Source organism: Oncorhynchus nerka, linkage group LG1 (genome assembly GCF_034236695.1).
Source record: "Oncorhynchus nerka isolate Pitt River linkage group LG1, Oner_Uvic_2.0, whole genome shotgun sequence".
NCBI classification, from domain to species: Eukaryota; Metazoa; Chordata; class Actinopteri; order Salmoniformes; family Salmonidae; genus Oncorhynchus; species Oncorhynchus nerka.
The window spans coordinates 38,659,680-38,676,697 of record NC_088396.1 but is presented as its reverse complement, the minus strand read 5'-3'; the positions used below and the strand labels follow the sequence as shown (position 1 = coordinate 38,676,697).

The 17,018-nt window shown below is 42.1% G+C and overlaps 2 protein-coding genes and 2 non-coding genes across 4 annotated transcripts in view; all 4 read left to right on the top strand.

The window, feature by feature from the left end:
• Positions 1-1,912: 1,912 nt before the first annotated feature.
• LOC115129941 (MKI67 FHA domain-interacting nucleolar phosphoprotein-like) lies at positions 1,913-5,652 on the top strand. The gene is made up of 6 exons (XM_029660738.2): positions 1,913-2,137; positions 2,467-2,595; positions 3,781-3,889; positions 4,058-4,269; positions 4,426-4,488; positions 4,901-5,652. The coding sequence occupies exons 1-6, from the start codon at positions 2,018-2,020 to the stop codon at positions 5,156-5,158; spliced, it is 891 nt and encodes a 296-aa protein (XP_029516598.1). The 5' UTR covers positions 1,913-2,017; the 3' UTR covers positions 5,159-5,652.
• LOC115131370 (small nucleolar RNA ACA64) lies at positions 2,740-2,867 on the top strand. Its single transcript, XR_003863948.1, has one exon. It is a non-coding gene; the product is annotated as a small nucleolar RNA ACA64 (small nucleolar RNA).
• Positions 4,582-4,707, top strand: LOC115131374 (small nucleolar RNA ACA64). The gene has a single exon (XR_003863949.1). It is a non-coding gene; the product is annotated as a small nucleolar RNA ACA64 (small nucleolar RNA).
• A 402-nt stretch (positions 5,653-6,054) lies between the features above and the next one.
• Positions 6,055-17,018, top strand: part of LOC115129841 (CLIP-associating protein 1-like) — a 140,027-nt gene continuing 129,063 nt past the window's right edge. The window contains exons 1-2 of the mRNA XM_029660647.2: positions 6,055-6,348; positions 8,667-9,375. Of these exons, the coding sequence (XP_029516507.1) occupies positions 9,181-9,375 (195 nt within the window). The 5' untranslated portion in view covers positions 6,055-6,348; positions 8,667-9,180. The remainder of the gene's footprint in view (positions 6,349-8,666; positions 9,376-17,018) is intronic.

Here is a 17,018-nt window from a genome sequence, read left to right as displayed (position 1 = left end):
ATGCCGTAAGTGCAGAGTGTTGATTTTAGCTGCGCCTGCGTCTCACTGTCTGTAGGTTCTAACCTGTTAGTGCATGCTTGACGCTTCATCTCTCTCTCTATCGATACAGACTGTCTGCTTATTTTTCAATGGATCTCTCTAGTTGAGGACAGGGATTGCATGCGTTTGCCTCTCCTGATGGACTGCAGTTACGTAATTCTTTTAGGTCTCATAGGCTGCGATTACACAGGCAGCCGAATTCTGATACTTTGCCCAATCATTGGTCAGATCAGATCTTTTGCCAATAATTGGGCAAAAGATCAGAATTGGGCTTCCTGTTTAAACACAGACACAGTGCTTTACTTGAGTTCTGATCCACCGTTTGCTCTGGTAGAGAAGCAATGGAAGATCTCTGTGCTTTTAACCTTTTTCTCTCTGTACTTTTTATTTCTGAGATTTTGAGATGTTTCTCATATCAGAGTTATTGTAATACTTGGTGTAAATTGCAATCTACATTGTCTATAGTTTTAAGCAGGCTGTAAAGGTAATGCATTTTGATGTTGCATTTAAAAAAAACACACTGGATATGATCAAAAACTAAATTATGTTCCAAACAACAAAATATGACTTATACTACATTTCAAAGATAATTAAGTAATAAGGTGATATTATTTGAATTGCCTACCTTTGACATCCTGCGTAGGTCAATCCACTGGAAACTCTGCCTGCTCTAGGAAACTCTGCCTGCTCTAGGAAACTCTGCCTGCTTCCTTCCTATTTTCTTATGACAACAGCTGTTATCCAGTGGTGGAAAAAGTCATACTTGAGTAAAAGTAAAGATACCTTTATAGAAAATGACTACTTGAGTAAAAGTCTAAAAGTATTTGGTTTAAAATATACTTAAATATCAAAAGTAAAAGTATAAATAATTTCAAATTCATTATATTAAGCAAACCAGGTGGCACCATTTTCTTGTTTTTTTAATTTACGGAAAGCCAGGGGCACACTCCAACACTAACCCTAACCCTAACCCTAACCCGACATAATTTACAAACAAAGCATTTCGGTTTAGTGAGTCCGCCAGATCAGAGGCAGTAGGCATGACCAGGGATGTTCAGTTGACAAGTGCTTGAATTAGACTATTTTCGTGTCCTGCTAAGCATTCAAAATGTAAGTAGTATTTTTGCTGTCAAGGATAATGTATGGAGTAAAAAGTACAATATTTTCTTTAGGAATGTAGTGAAGTGGACTGGAACGAATTGCAAAAATCGCTGAAGTTGGAGACTTTTATCTCCCTCACCAACTTCAAACATCTGCTATCTGAGCAGCTAACGATCGCTGCAGCTGAACATAGTTTATCGATAAATAGCCCACCCAATTTTACCTACCTCATCCCCATACTGTTTATATTTATTTACTTTTCTGCTCTTTTGCACATCAGTGTCTCTACCTGTACATCTGATCATTTATCACTCCAGTGTTAATCTGCAAAATTGTAATTATTCGCCTATCTCCTTTTTTTTCCTACTGTGTTATTGACTTGTTAATTGTTTACTCCATGTGTAACTCTGTGTTGTCTGTTCACACTGCTATGCTTTATCTTGGCCAGTTCGCAGTTGTAAATGAGAACTTGTTCTCAACTAGCCTACCTGGTTAAATAAATAAAGGTGAAAAAAAAAGTAAAAGTAAAAATATAAAATATAAATAGTAAAGTACAGATATCCCCCCAAAAAATACTTAAATAGTACTTTAAAGTATTTCTACTTACGTACTTTACACCACTGCTGTTATCATAATAAAATAAGAATAAATGTGTTTGTGGGTCCAATCAAGAGATGCCTTGCTATCCTTCCGGCCCATAGGTGACGCTGTTTAGAAATAAGGACAGCTGTAATTGACTCAACTAACTCGTCGTTGAGTGTAGTCACGTGGGTTACTTGGCGGAAGAGAAGAAAACGTGGTCATTTTGGGATCGGAACGTCGTGTGTTCTCTCTCGCGAATAGTTTTACTTCTGTTAAAATAATTAAAATAACTGTCATGACAGAAACAAAGGCACCGGCGGCCACTAAGCCGACTAAAGCTTTACTTGCTTTGAACCCTAAAGAGGAGGCTGAATTCAAGAAGAAAGTCCAGGAGGTGAAGAAGCGACCCAACAAGGTTAGTTTTCCCAAACGCATGCGACTCTGCCAGTGGCCTGAAAGCTAACTACAATCCACATGTGGAACATGCAATCTAGCTAGACTGCTACAATTAAATAATAATCCTCGTTTATTTAAAAAAAAAATGGACTTGTTAGTTCATCCAACCATTTGTTTTTTTTAGATTGTTTCATCAAGCGATGTACTGCTTGTCACTAACTTGCTAACTATTTATTTATTAACTTGCTAGCTAACGAGCTAACGTTAGCTATCAAACTCGGACAGAGTATTGATGTTCTTAGTCAATTTTGGATTATGCTTTGACACATCTTACTCATTTTTCTACAGGGACACCAAATAAGTCCAGGAGTGATTTATGTTGGTCACCTTCCCACTGGCTTGTTTGAACCTCAGCTCAAATCCTACTTTGAACAGTTTGGAAAAGTCGTCAGGTTACGACTGGCCAGGAGTAAAAAGGTATCGTCGATCTTTGATCAGTGATCTTATGAATAAGATGGTGGATATTTCCAGCCTACTTACTTGTCAAGGCAAACATGTCATTTCTATTTTGACAAACATACTTTCACATGCGTATCACTTGCTTCATCACAGGTTTATGGCACCGTCTGAAAATTACCTCAGGTGTACCAGTTGCCTGGGGTGAGATAACAGTGCCTACAGTATTGTGGTACGTTAAGCTTATTGCCTGCTCTGTATAGCAGTGTGATTAAACCCATGTGCCCACACTAACTTACTGTACAACCACTCAAAGGAAAGATTCATGCCACTCCTGCATAGCTATATATCATTAATGGCAAGTGAACATGGATAGAATTAGTGTTTTATGGTAAAACCTAAATAATACATGATATGATAGAGATCAGGTTGAGGGTCACCCGTTCATAGACGCTAACTACCTTTAGTGCCTACTGAGGATAGTATTTTATGGCCAGAGAGCCCTGACGCACATTCTAAACTTTAAGACGCATTTGTTGTGGTAATGTTTTTAGAAACATAAAGAACACCTTTCATATCACCCAGAAATAATTGTCTAAAAACAGAAGGTTAACTTATTACACCTATAGGTTAAGGGTTAGTTTTTCCACACAACCATGTCTCTAGCATGTGCCGAACTCCTGTGCGTGACTGGGGCGGAGGTGTAGTTTGTCAACTGGAGGCGCACACAGCATATGGATCTAGCACTCTAAAACTGCTACAGTAAGCATATCTTTTTTTTTTAATTAAACTTTCTTTCTCGCTGATATGAAAGATGAGGGTCACATGTTTCGAAAACCGCAAGTGTAACAGTATAGACTTCACGTCTGTCCCCTCGCCCCGACCTGGGCGCGAACCAGGGACGCTCTGCACACGTCAACAGTCACCCTCTAAGCATCGTTACCCATCGCTCCACAAAAGCCGCGGCCCTTGCAGAGCAAGGGGAACCACTACTTCAAGGTCTCAGAGCAAGTGACGTCACTTCACATCGGCTACACAAGCAATGATGGTCATTTCTAGAACTTTAAACACCGCCTCAGAATTGTTGTTAACACGCAGCCAACGGTGGCTTTATCGAACCGCAGAAAACCCCATGGATAAGAGGGGGTTTCGAGAGCTAGATTGAAGGGGGATCCAGTGAAAAACATTTGACCTTTCTCCTCTCAGACAGGTGGGAGCAAAGGTTATGCATTTGTGGAGTTCGACTGCGACGATGTTGCCAAGATCGTGGCTGAGACCATGAACAACTACCTGATGGGCGAGAGATTGATCAAATGTAAGTTCTGAAGAAATAAGCTGCCCTTTTGCTCCTAATTTAAACCCAGAGTTCGGCACATACGTTCAGGTCTAACGTTTGCCCCTTGCTCTTGATGTCTTGTAGTGTGTGTGTTTTGTGGGAGGAGAGAAGACAGATGCACTAATAAAGTTGTATTCTGTTCCACAGGTCACCTGGTCCCCGCTGAGAAGGTGCATGAGAAGCTGTTTGTGGGATCACAAAGAGAGTTTAAGAAGCCCAGGCAGCCTGCTGTGGCTCGCTATAACAAGAGACACACACCAGAGGAGGTCACGGAGATGACTGGAAGGCTACTGCGCAAAGAGTCCAAGCTCCGCAAGAGGCTAGCAGAGAAGGGAATTGACTATGACTTCCCAGGATTTGTAAGTTTTGCATTTGACTCAACGGTTCAATAGATGTTTCTTTGTGTGAAATTAAAGTTAAAATTCAATACGTTCACATTTTTAAAACAATTTGAATGTATTGAATTTGATCCTGCATTGTTGACTTATATCCTAATCTATTGTAAACCCTTGAAGGCTTCCCAAGTGCCACAGAAGAAAAAGTTAGATGACACTGTGAATGCGTCCACATGTAGTGAGGTAAGGACAATTCATCAGAAAATAACATGTTTTTGAATGACTACTTTGAACTACAGAATGCTTTTTTTGTTGTATATAGCTATGCTTTTTGGCACATTCTGAAACTTACCTCAGGTGTACCAGTTGTCTGGGGTGAGAACTGTGCCAACAGTATTGTGGTACGTTAAGCTTATTGCCTGCTCTGTATAGCAAGGTGATTAAACCCATGTGCCCACAATCACATCACGATATCTAACAAGTAAATGATTCTCGCACTCAGTGAGCAAAAATACCCACTCATTGACTTGTTATTATGCACAGTGAACATGTTCCCACCCATAGAGATACATCAATAGAGGCCGACCTCATAGAGACCCATAGCTCTGAAATTACCTGGGTATAACATCCTCTGTGTTGATATGTTTCCCCTCAGGATGTCACCCCAGTGTGCACCCCCTCTGTCCTGGAGAGGAGGAAGTCCATGAAGATCAATGAAGATGACAGCGACGGTGAAATCATCATCAAGAATACACCAGCCCCCAAAAAGTCCAGAGGCAAAAGTGAAAGAGCAGAGTCAGATGACGAGTGCTCCTCCTCAGAGGAGACTGAGGAGTCCTCCTTCCTAGAAGGGGGAGAAGAGCCTTCGGAGGGTGATGTGGAGCCCATTGTCAAGGAAGGAGGCGCTGATTGAACGAACGCCAACACGGACGTTGAAGGACAATAACTTGTTATAATTGCCTTGCATGTAAAGCAGAGACATTTGTACATGGTGGTTGGTTGGTCCTCTATATAATTTCCCAGAGAATGGCTAAAGAGCCAATGACTGTTGGCAGTTGAGGGTTAACCTACGAACCTGTATAGCGCCCCCTAAAGCCCCACAGCTATACCATAAGGTGGAATGACAAAGCAGAAAATGTACTTGTTATGTTTGGTGGCTCATAAATGAGGCACACCTAATTGTAAATTTAACAAACTGTGAGAAAACAACCATTCTCAGTAGTTGGGTGGGGTTGCATTTGACTGGAGCCATACAGACTAAAAATATTGAGTTATCGTTATTTTTTGTCGGTATTAGCGACATGGACTCATGCGGATATTATCCACCAGCAGTCATTTTTGATTACGTTTATTTGTCAATGTGCTTTGGTATTTTGGGTTGTCAAAATAAATGGTCATGATCTGTAATACATGTAAAAGCTTGACTTTGGATTTGGATATCACATCATAATGCCATGACAGCAGTCTATTCTATGAAAATATAAGTTTATGCCAGAAGATGTCGCTGAAGACTAGTGGCTTACGCCTCGGTCACACCGACAGTGTTTTTCATTGTGGTACAGCAGAAGTGCAGTAATTTCCAATGGAAAGCAGCGTCTGTGGTGCATATGTTGGATTTATCTGACGTATGTGTCAATCTACGCGTAGACTGCTTGACAAAAATTGTAGCAGAATGTGACTTGAACTTTTGTTGCACACATCCAGATGTTGATTATGATTATTGGTGTGATCAAGGCGTTACTAGCTTGACAGGTTCAGAGCAACAGGACATGAATCGCTTGGGTGGCTCTTGCACCATTGCGCCTCCCTTCACATAAACTACTGAGTTGCTGTGGCACTCTTCAAATTTAGAAACGCTGCATTCACACAACTATTAGCCACATCAAGGGCAATTTAATTCGCTGAAGGAAATATATTTAGGGGAGAAGTAGAAAACAGATGTGCATTCGCTCATCTCCAAGCGCATCCCCACGTCAATACCATTCTTGTCCAGCAAACGGTATTCCGGGTGGCGACTGAGGTGCCTCGATGCTGCTCAATAGTCATAACCCGACAATATTTACAAAGACTTCGGGAAATTTGTATTGATCTGAGTATGGCATGGTAAGTAATAAGACAAACCGTTTCAAATGTATGCATGCTTTCATTCAGAATAGATTATCACGTTAGCTAACAGTAAGCTAGCTATGTGTGGTGTTACATTTAACGTTAGCTAATCAATGAAAAAGGGCTAGCGCTAGTTCAAATAAGAGGGTATCTACTGTAACGCTTGACTCCGGTCCATAGTTGCTATAATTGTTGTCAAAATATGCGTTTGTTTTTGAACGTGTTTTCATTTAACTGTCAGTCTCTTATAGGAATTAGTGGTATATTTTAACCAGACAGCGCTTGACTAAGCAATAACTGGCAAGCACATACGACTGCTGCTGTTGGCTAGCTGTCAGCCACAAAGCAGATACAAAAGCTAGCTAACGTTAGATACAGTAGAAAACTGTACAAGGCTACTTGTGCAATAATTCAAGCACACGGATGCTTGTCATAATTGTGTCTGTTTATTTATTGTAGGCAGCTAATCGTTCCTTTTCAGTGTAAATACCAAAATAATGGTGCGTGACAAGTCTTGCTTGTGTTGTATGACTTCTTAGGTTGTGGGTCTGACAGTCTTTGTTTAAGTAATCCTCTGTGAGTGTGTTCTGTCTATTCATGCAATCAGACAGTCCCCACAAACTGAGAACCATGATAATACGGTTTTGGAACCATATAGCATGGTCCCAAGACTCCCATGGCATGATAACGAACATAGGAGTTAGCAAAACCACAGAGACTTTGGACCCGGCTATATCACCCATACATTTAACAGATATTTCATATAAAATTGCCTACTTCATGGTTCTTAGTTTGTGGGTAATGTCAGACTTTCTGACAGTGCAAATATTTGTCCATTTAGCAGTTTGGCATGTCTGACCGAACTCTGACTACAGTTGTATTGCCCAGACACAGACAAATTCGACATACTTCTTAGGAGAATTATGCATTTCTTGCTAGCAGGTCACATCATACACAAACAAAGCCGATTTGATATGACGTGTCAACATTGCAGCAGGGCATTTCCACATAAAGGACCCATGAGAAACAGCATCTGAAGTTCATAGGAGCATGTCAAATGAGTATTTCATTTTTTATTTTATTCTTTAAATAAAGGTGTATATATACATTTTCCATCCTAAAAATTAGGAATAAACAAAGGCTTTAATTTCTAGTCATATACGTAAAGCTTAATCAAGAGCAGTGATACTATCAACAGTAGTGTGCGGCTTTCTTATTTTTTCTCATCTTATTGAACTGTTACCATCCACTTGCAAAAAAGGATAGCTCAGATGTGCGAGTGCCTTTGAATTTTAGTCAAACAGATAGAAAAGAGGTTTTAGACAACATCTATCAGAAAAAGTCTTAAAAGGTATTAGAAATAGATCACCACACAGTAATGTTGAAGTAAAGACCCTGTCAACTAATATCAACACTTCTCTATAGTAAACAAATAATAATATTTGCCTTCTGTCAGTTTAAGAATCATTAACTTGTGCATTGAAATTCCGTTCGAAAAAACCAAATTGCTAACAGAATTACTGTAGTTGAATTGGCTACAATGGGAAATCATAGTAGTCACAAACCACAGTTGGGTCACCTGCTAGTTTCCTCCCTTCCACTGGCATACTGTTATGTTCAGCTCATAACTTTTCTTTCTCTATCTGTCATCTGGTGGTCAAAGCAAGACTGTGAAAACAGTCTGGAAAACCTCTCCCTCTCTCTTTCTCTGCCATTCTCACTCTCTTTCTTCTCTCTCTCCAGTTAATGTCACCTCTCCCAGTTCTTAATGACACCTACCACCTACCCTCTTTCCATTTAAGTATCCTCCCCGACTGGGCACCGGATGTCCATGGACGTAGAAAACTGGTTGAAATTTGGTCGGACCGCCTTGGCCAGACCAAATCTGAACCACTCATAGATGTATGTGTTTCACATGTTTGTACAGTATAGAACAGTAAAGAAAAGTACAGCACAGCAGTGTAGCGAACACTATAGTACAGAAATGTACTGTACTGAAGATATCTACTTCACTGTGCTGTACTGTGATGTACAAACTTGTGAAACATAGACGTCTATGATTGGTTCAGATTTGGTCTGGTGTGGACCTGGCCTTATTTGGGGGCAGGCTCTTTTGGCATACATTTTAAAATGAAAAATCTGAGTCTCAGTGTCCTTTATTGTGGAATTGCCCAGTAACACACCGGGCTTAGGGGCTCAAGTGAACTCTACATTGACCCAAGTTGCCATGGCGGCAGGTTGTGTAGCATTTACAATTTGAAGACAGGAGGGTGGGATTGTGTTAACGGCCTTCCCTTTTCTATTCTTGACCCCAGGCCTTCCCGGGAACTAGGGACCACTAAGCTATGAAGCTCTTCCCTTCCAGACCTTCCCTGCTCTCCTTCTCCAGTTACTGTCACTTCATGAGCCTTACCCACGGCTGCTCTCACAACCATCATCTCTGCCCAGCCTAGTACTAACAGAGTGGCTCAGACTCACTTCAACACAAAGAAGAAAAAAAAGAGAGCGCGAGAGAAGAGAAGAAAACCCTCCGCAGCTGCCATCCAGACACACATGGTGCATAGCTGTCATTCCCCAGGCTCCCTCCATCCCCGCGGCCTGACCTCTAGCTAGCTCCTCGCACCCATCACACAGCCTAGTTCACGGCCTGCCCAAGGGATATAAATAGGCTACATCAATCCAGTGTTTGGAGCCTGCTCTTGTGTTGCCTTTTTTTTCCAGGGCACACACGCCCGGTGGGGGTCACACCCATTTGTATTCGGCCTTCACACTGCCTGGATCAGTGGAAGCTAGTGGTGGGACCGAAGAGGGAGAGACGAGGCCGAGACCATGGAGGTCAATATGGAGTACTGTCTGGCCCAGGTGGTGCAGAAAGACCTGGGGAGGAAGGTGCAGGTGGGACAGGAGCTCATAGATTACATCCTGGATAAGGATAGGTCCCAGGATCTGGAGCAAGACCAGACAGGTCTGGACAGGATGGTGGACAGCATCGCTACCACCTGGGTCAACTGTTCCAACTTCAAGGTAAGAGGGGTGAATATGCAGTCAGATAGCAACTAGATAGCTGAGAGGCATAGATATATAAAGGGCTTCATGAGAGTAGTTAGCTACTTGTTCTAATATTTCTATATTTATCTTTTTTTAAATTTGTGTGTATTGTTTTGTACTGTTGGAGCTAGGAACATAAGCATTTCGTTACACCCGCGATAACATTGCAAAATATGTGTAAGCGACCAATATTTATTTTATTTTATTTTATTTACATGTCATCAGGGGTTATTGCAAAAAAAAAAAAAATCCAATTACTGAAACGTAAAGCTGCAATATGTAACTTTTTCGGTGACCCCACAAAATTCAAATAGAAATGTGAGTTATAGAGCTGACATTCTCATTGAAAGCAAGTCTAAAGCGGAAGAGCTGTTCTATGTGCAATATTTCTATGCTTCAGGTTTTTAAATTGAGTCTTTGCTTCTTTTACTTTCGGTTTTGTACAACAGCTTAAAATACAATATTTTTGATTCTGGAAAATATATTTCACAATGATTTAGATGGTACAATGATTCTCTTCATTATACTTGCTTGTTTTGTCACATAAAGTGAAATTAGGCAAACTTGATTAGAATTTTAGCAACCAGGAAATGGCAGAGCGATTTCTGCATAGTGCATCTTTTAAGTCGATCTCAGATCGATTGTCTGCGTGGCCAAGTTAACCTCTGCTTTGATTTAAAAAAAGTTATGACCATGCTTTTGAGGGAAAAAGGATCATTTTGAAATTCCATTATTCAATTGAAATGTTTCAATCCATATGATGGAAATCTGTCGCAGTGACTGAGAACTTTAACTCTTCCATCATTCTTAAAGGTAGATATCAAAGCCACTCTGGAGATATATTGAGAGTGGTGAATGGGGATAGTGTTGTCAAGAGATGAAGAATATGAATTGGAAAGCTAGAACAAGGTGGAGAGGAGAGGGAGGCTTTACTCTGGGGCCAGACTGTCCAATATCCTTTTGGGGATTTGTCCTCTGGCTATTGTTGGGTTGGTAGACAGAGTAAACTAATGGCATTGATCTTGTGTTGGCATTCAAACATGTTGGTTTTCAGAGGTCAGAGGAAGTTTTTAATTTCATCCGTGTTATTCAGTAGATAAACAACATAATCCCGCTTTTCAGATACGAATACAAAACATTTTTGGGGGGGAATGACACACTTGTTGTCTTTAAGCTCCAGATAGTTGGACTTGTGATGAATATGTGTTGTGCTCTGAGAACCATAATGTTAGTGACATTAATGCTGATTTGAGGAAGCATCTTCGATAGGTGCCCTCAATAAAGGGATACTTCAGAATTTTGGCAGTGAACTCATGGGTACCATTTTTTTTGTCTCTGCATGCAGTTTGAAGGAAGTTGCTAACTAGCATTAGCGCAATTGCTATGCAGTGTTAGCGCAATGACCGGAAGTATATGGTAACTGCTAGCATTCTAGTAGAGGCCATAGACTTCCAGTCATTGCGCTAGCGCTAGTTAGCATTGGCTCTCAAAACTACCTCTAACTTCCCTCATACTGGATGCAGAGACATACAAATGGGACCCATGAGTTCATCTGACTCTGGGAAAGTAAATTGCTAAAATTCCAAAGTATCCCTTGAAGTTTAATGACATGAATCGACAAACCTGATTAAAACATTATTGTATTATGTGGCTGAGCTGACCCATAAGATATCCGTTCCAAAGCAGATCTTTACAGGGATACCAGTTCAAATTCTTTCCTCCTTACTAAGTATGTTTTATAGAGCATTAACTGGCCTATGTAATGTGCCTGAGACAAGCAGAAGAACTCCACTGAACAGAATGGCAATGAGTCCTTTCTTCCATCTACAAGGATCACTTTACCTGAATCCTGCTCAATGCTTTCACACTGACCTTACACCTTAACATAAACTTCATTGTTTTATAAAAAAAAATAGCTAAGATATTCATGTAAAATTTGAAGATTGTTAATAATTTGGAATTCTTCCTGGGGCATAAAGGCCTATAACTTACAGTATCTAGCCCAATTTTGAGGACATCGTAAGTCCGATATGTCAGTGCTTCTATTCTATCCCATCTTTCTGTGTGGATATTTCCTTGCATTGTTTATGAAGCTGGTGATTTATTGTTGTGATACGCAACTTATTGTATGCTGGTACCTTTTGAGATATCTATCTAGACAAAACCATACTTTCCCTGGCCTACATAGTTTAAAGTGGGTCTCAGACTTTTGTCCGCCCTGTTTTCCCTCCTTGCAGTCCCTGTGTTTAGCTGCCTTTGCCCCGGGGCTCAGGCCCTCTGAGCTGGTAAACTAAGGCTAAGTGCTCCAGGCTCTTCCCTTCGCCTACTGTTTCTGGCACAGCTAGGAAGATGGTCATTAGGGCTGTGGCACATTATCAGTCGGTGGGCTATCTTACACCCAACACATGGAATTTGACTGCGGTCATGACTTGTGACTGCTGGTGTGACGGTAATACGGTCACCATTACAGCCCTAATTAGGACCTGGGTGCTGTGTTGGTACAGAGAGCTAGAGAGACAGACAGAGAGAGAGGCTTCAGGCCTAATTTGAGCTGGCCTGATTACTGCTCAGCTGAAGGGGCTCCATGTGGGTTATGTGATGACAGAGTGAGAGGGGTTCAGGGATGGGGCTCCACAGGGCCGAAGAGGGTTGTCTTCACTTTTTGCTTGCAGCCCAGACTCTCCACAATCTCGTTTGTACCAATAGGCTTCTGACCTGGATCCTTCAGTGATGACACTCGTGCTCTGTTACAGGTCAAAGGGCTATGGTTCCAAAAGTCTTCCTCCTTTTCGCCACATCATTGTTTTTTGTAAAATGTAGTATGTTTCTGTGTGCTTCTAAAAGCTTAATGTTGGTCGCTGGTTAAATCAGGGTCAAAGGTCAGATGGGGCAGTTGGACCATTGACAGGAAAATTCTCCTCTGTCTACATTGTCTGGTAGTGTAATGATTCTCTGCTGTGACTCTGAACGGCAGGCCAGGCAGTGCCTAGACCTTGGAGCAGAGCGTGCCTGGACGCAGACTGTGGCTGATGGGCTGAGTAATGTGGAAAGTATTTGGGGAGAGAGAGAGAGAGAGAGTGTGTGGGGAGGGGACCACAGCTTTTCACTTTGAACACATTGACTGTGGTCTTCGTGGATTGTGATCCTCCTTGAAACCTTGAACTAGGACTATATCTGGTTCCGTCATCACTACAGGTCTGTTGATTGTCTTCATTGAATGGCAAGAGATCATATGTAATGGAATGAACAAGTGGTACTATAGGCATACCCATTCCCCAACGGAACAATAGTGAATCTCTCCTCCTACTATTCTACATATAGGCCTGCCAACATAGTAACTGTCACTGCTCTACCTAAGCTGGTAATGGAGTGACGTGTGTGGAATTACTGTAGTAGTATTACTGTAGTATTACAGTAGTATTTAATCCTTCATTTGGCAGACTATCCCATTAAGACTTACAGAGAGGACAGGGTGAGGGATAACAACATAGTACCATGTCTGTCCCCTCAGCTCACAGTGAACTTCATCTTGATTCATACATATGCAATGAGGACATATAGTCTAACAACCGAGGGAGAGCTGTGATCAGTTTCGTAGTAGTTGACATTTCCTTTCTTAGTGTTTTTTCTGCTGCAGTCTCCTCCATACAAGGGTGTGTCTGTATTGACTCAGCAGCTTTGCCTCACTTCAACATCCCTAATATTAATTCATGTTGTTTATCTTTCCCTTTCAAGATGATACGATGCGTACAGTTGAAGTCGGATGTTTACATACATCTTAACTCATTTTTTTTCTCTCACAATTCCTGACATTTAATCCTAGTAAAAATTCCCCGTCTTAGGTCAGTTAGGATCACCACTTTATTTTAAGAATGTGAAATGTCAAAATAATAGTAGAGAGAATAATTGATTTCAGCTTTTATTTCTTTCATCATATTCCCAGTGGGTCAGAAGTTTATATACAATCAATTAGTATTTGGTAGCATTGCCTTTAAATTGTTTAACTTGGGTCAAACGTTTCGGGTAGCCTTCCACAAGCTTCCCACAATAAGTTGGGTGAACCCATTCCTCCTGACAGAGCTGGTGTAACTGAGTCAGGTTTGTAGGCCTCCTTGCTCGCACCCGCTTTTTCAGTTCTGTCCACAATTTTTCTATAGGATTGAGGTCAGGGCTTTGTGATGGCAACTCCAATACCTTGACTTTGTTGTCCTTAAGCCATTTTACCATAACTTTGGGAGTATGCTTGGGGTCATTGTCCATTTGGAAGACTCATTTACGACCAAGCTTTAACTGATGTCTTGAGATGTTGCTTCAATATATCCACATAATTGTCCTCGCTCATGATGCCATCTATTTTGTGAAATGCACCAGTCCCTCCTGCAGCAAAGCACCCCCACAACATGATGCTGCCACCCCCGTGCTTCATGGTTGGGATGGTGTTCTTCGGCTTGCAAGCCTCCCCCTTTTTCCTCCAAACATAAGGATGGTCATTATGGCCAAACACTTTATTTTTGTTTCATCAGACCAGAGGACATTTCTCCAAAAAGTACGATCTTTGTCCCCATGTGCAGTTGCAAACTGTAGTGTGACTTTTTTATGGCAGTTATGGAGCAGTGGCTTCTTCCTTTCTGAGCGGCCTTTCAGGTTATGTCGATATAGGACTCGTTTTACTGTGATATAGATACTTTTCTACATGTTTCCTCCAGCATTTTCACAAGGTCCTTTTGCTGTTGTTCTGGGATTGATTTACACTTTTCACACCAAAGTACATTCATCTCTAGGAGACAGAACGCGCTTCCTTCCTGAGCAGTATGACGGCTGCGTGGTCCCATGGTGTTTATACTTGCGTACTATTGTTTGTACAGATGAACGTGGTACCTTCAGGCATTTGGAAATTGCTCCCAAGGATGAACCAGACTTGTGTAGGTCTACAATTTTTTTTCTGAAGTCTTGGCTGATTTCTTTAGATTTTCCCATGATGTCAAGCAAAGAGGCACTGAGTTTGAAGGTAGGCCTTGAAATACATCCACAGGTACACCTCCAATTCACTCAAATAATGTCAATTAGCCTATCAGAAGTTTCTAAAGCCATGACATAATTTTCTGGAATTTTCTAAGCTCTTTAAAGGCATAGTCAACTTAGTGTATGTAAACTTCTGACCCACTGGAATTGTGAGTAAGTCAAATAATCTGTCTGTAAACAATTGTTGGAAGTAGATGTCCTAACCGACTTGCCAAAACTATAGTTTGTTAACAATAAATGTGTGGAGTGGTTGAAAAACTAGTTTTAATGACTCCAACCTAAGTGTATGTAAACTTCTGACTTCAACTGTATCTAGACATGGGTTCCAATATGATACAGGAACGTGAACAATGTGAACAACAGCATGAGATGAGATATTAAAAAGCACATTTTTCACTCAGACCCATGGCAAAAAGTGTAGAATTTCAGGAAATTAGCCTGAAAACTGTAATATTTTCTCATAGCCTCATGATCAAATGTGTAAAATATTTTCAACACAATGTGAAGCAATGCATGAAGTTTGCTTTTAATAAAAGATATATGGTCGTCCGGCCGTGTAGATGACAATAACCTAGCAAATGACATAGGTTGTCATTCAACTAATAAAGCCTAATACCACGCAAGCCATTTTATCATTTAAATATGCTGAAGGTGCCGTGCAGATGTGCAAGATCAGGAACAGGCCGCCTAACTCGTGTTGGTCAGCGTGTGAAGCTGGGTACAGTCCACAGTTTGCCTAGGCTACTGATATTGCCTAGGTCAATGACTGTCAACACAGTTACCTGCAGTTCGTCACTGAACGAGAGGACGCATCAGTTGAACTGGTGATTTCGTAACGTTTGAATCTATTTTCTGACCGATGCATGCTACATTTGGATCGGTTTGGTGTCCGCGGCCCGATGCACTTGTATCTTACGCTTGTATTGGTACCTGATTCAGATGTTTATCGGTGAGTTGTTACTTCCCTAATTACCATGTAATTGTAGACCTAATGATAGTTTAGTGATAGAGGTGTGTCTCTCTGCTGTTGATAAAGATCAATCATCAAAGGGAACAGTATTACACTGTCATTATTCCAGCTAATCCTGAGGCTTATTCAGACAGATTACACTGTGTCTGTTGTCTGTACACTGTGGCCTGTCACAACATAGGCCTGTTTGCGGTACTGCGTGTTTATATTTGGCTCAGTGCGTGCTGGCTCTGCTCTCCTGCTTGTCTGGCGCTGCAGTATTTCATTACAAACTAAGGATCACGTCTTCTTCAGCAATCACCAACTGACCCTGCTAAGGATATTCTGCCCTGCTGGACTCCATCAAAACACGCTAACAATCTCCTCTACCAATCCCCACCAAACTCCTGTAGCCCTGTTTTATATCGCCTTTGTTACCCAAAGCAGCAGCTGACCTCTCACGCAGATTCAATAGTTCAGGAAAAAATTCAGAAGCTTAGCAAAAAATAAACCTGTGCTCTAGCCCTTGTCTCACATTTGACCCCTTCGCCCCTTTGACCCCTGCGCCCTCAGAGCATGCGCAGACCAGCTGGCTGGTGTGTTTACGGACATATTCAATGAATCCCTATACCAGTCTGCTGTTCCCACATGCTTCAAGAGGGCCACCATTGTTCCTGTTCCCAAGAAAGCTAAGGTAACTGAGCTAAACGACTACCGCCCCGTAGCACTCACTTCCGTCATCATGAAGTGCTTTGAGAGACTAGTCAAGGACCATATCACCTCCACCCTACCTGACACCCTAGACCCACTCCAATTTGCTTACCGCCCAAATAGGTCCACAGACGATGCAATCTCAACCACACTGCACACTGCCCTAACCCACCTGGACAAGAGGAATACCTATGTGAGAATGCTGTTCATCGACTACAGCTCGGCATTCAACACCATAGTACCCTCCAAGCTCGTCATCAAGCTCGAGACCCTGGGTCTCGACCCCGCCCTGTGCAACTGGGTACTGGACTTCCTAACGGGCCGCCCCCAGGTGGTGAGGGTAGGCAACAACATCTCCTCCCGCTGATCCTCAACACGGGGCCCCACAAGGGTGCGTTCTGAGCCCTCTCCTGTACTCCCTGTTCACCCACGACTGCGTGGCCACGCACGCCTCCAACTCAATCATCAAGTTTGCGGACGACACAACAGTGGTAGGCTTGATTACCAACAACGGCGAGACGGCCTACAGGGAGGAGGTGAGGGCCCTCGGAGTGTGGTGTCAGGAAAATAACCTCACACTCAACGTCAACAAAACTAAGGAGATGATTGTGGACTTCAGGAAACAGCAGAGGGAACACCCCCTATCCACATCGATGGAACAGTAGTGGAGAGGGTAGCAAGTTTTAAGTTCCTCGGCATACACATCACAGACAAACTGAATTGGTCCACTCACACTGACAGCATCGTGAAGAAGGCGCAGCTGCGCCTCTTCAACCTCAGGAGGCTGAAGAAATTCGGCTTGTCACCAAAAGCACTCACAAACTTCTACAGATGCACAATCGAGAGCATCCTGGCGGGCTGTATCACCGCCTGGTACGGCAACTGCTCCGCCCTCAACCGTAAGGCTCTCCAGAGGGTAGTGAGGTCTGCACAACGC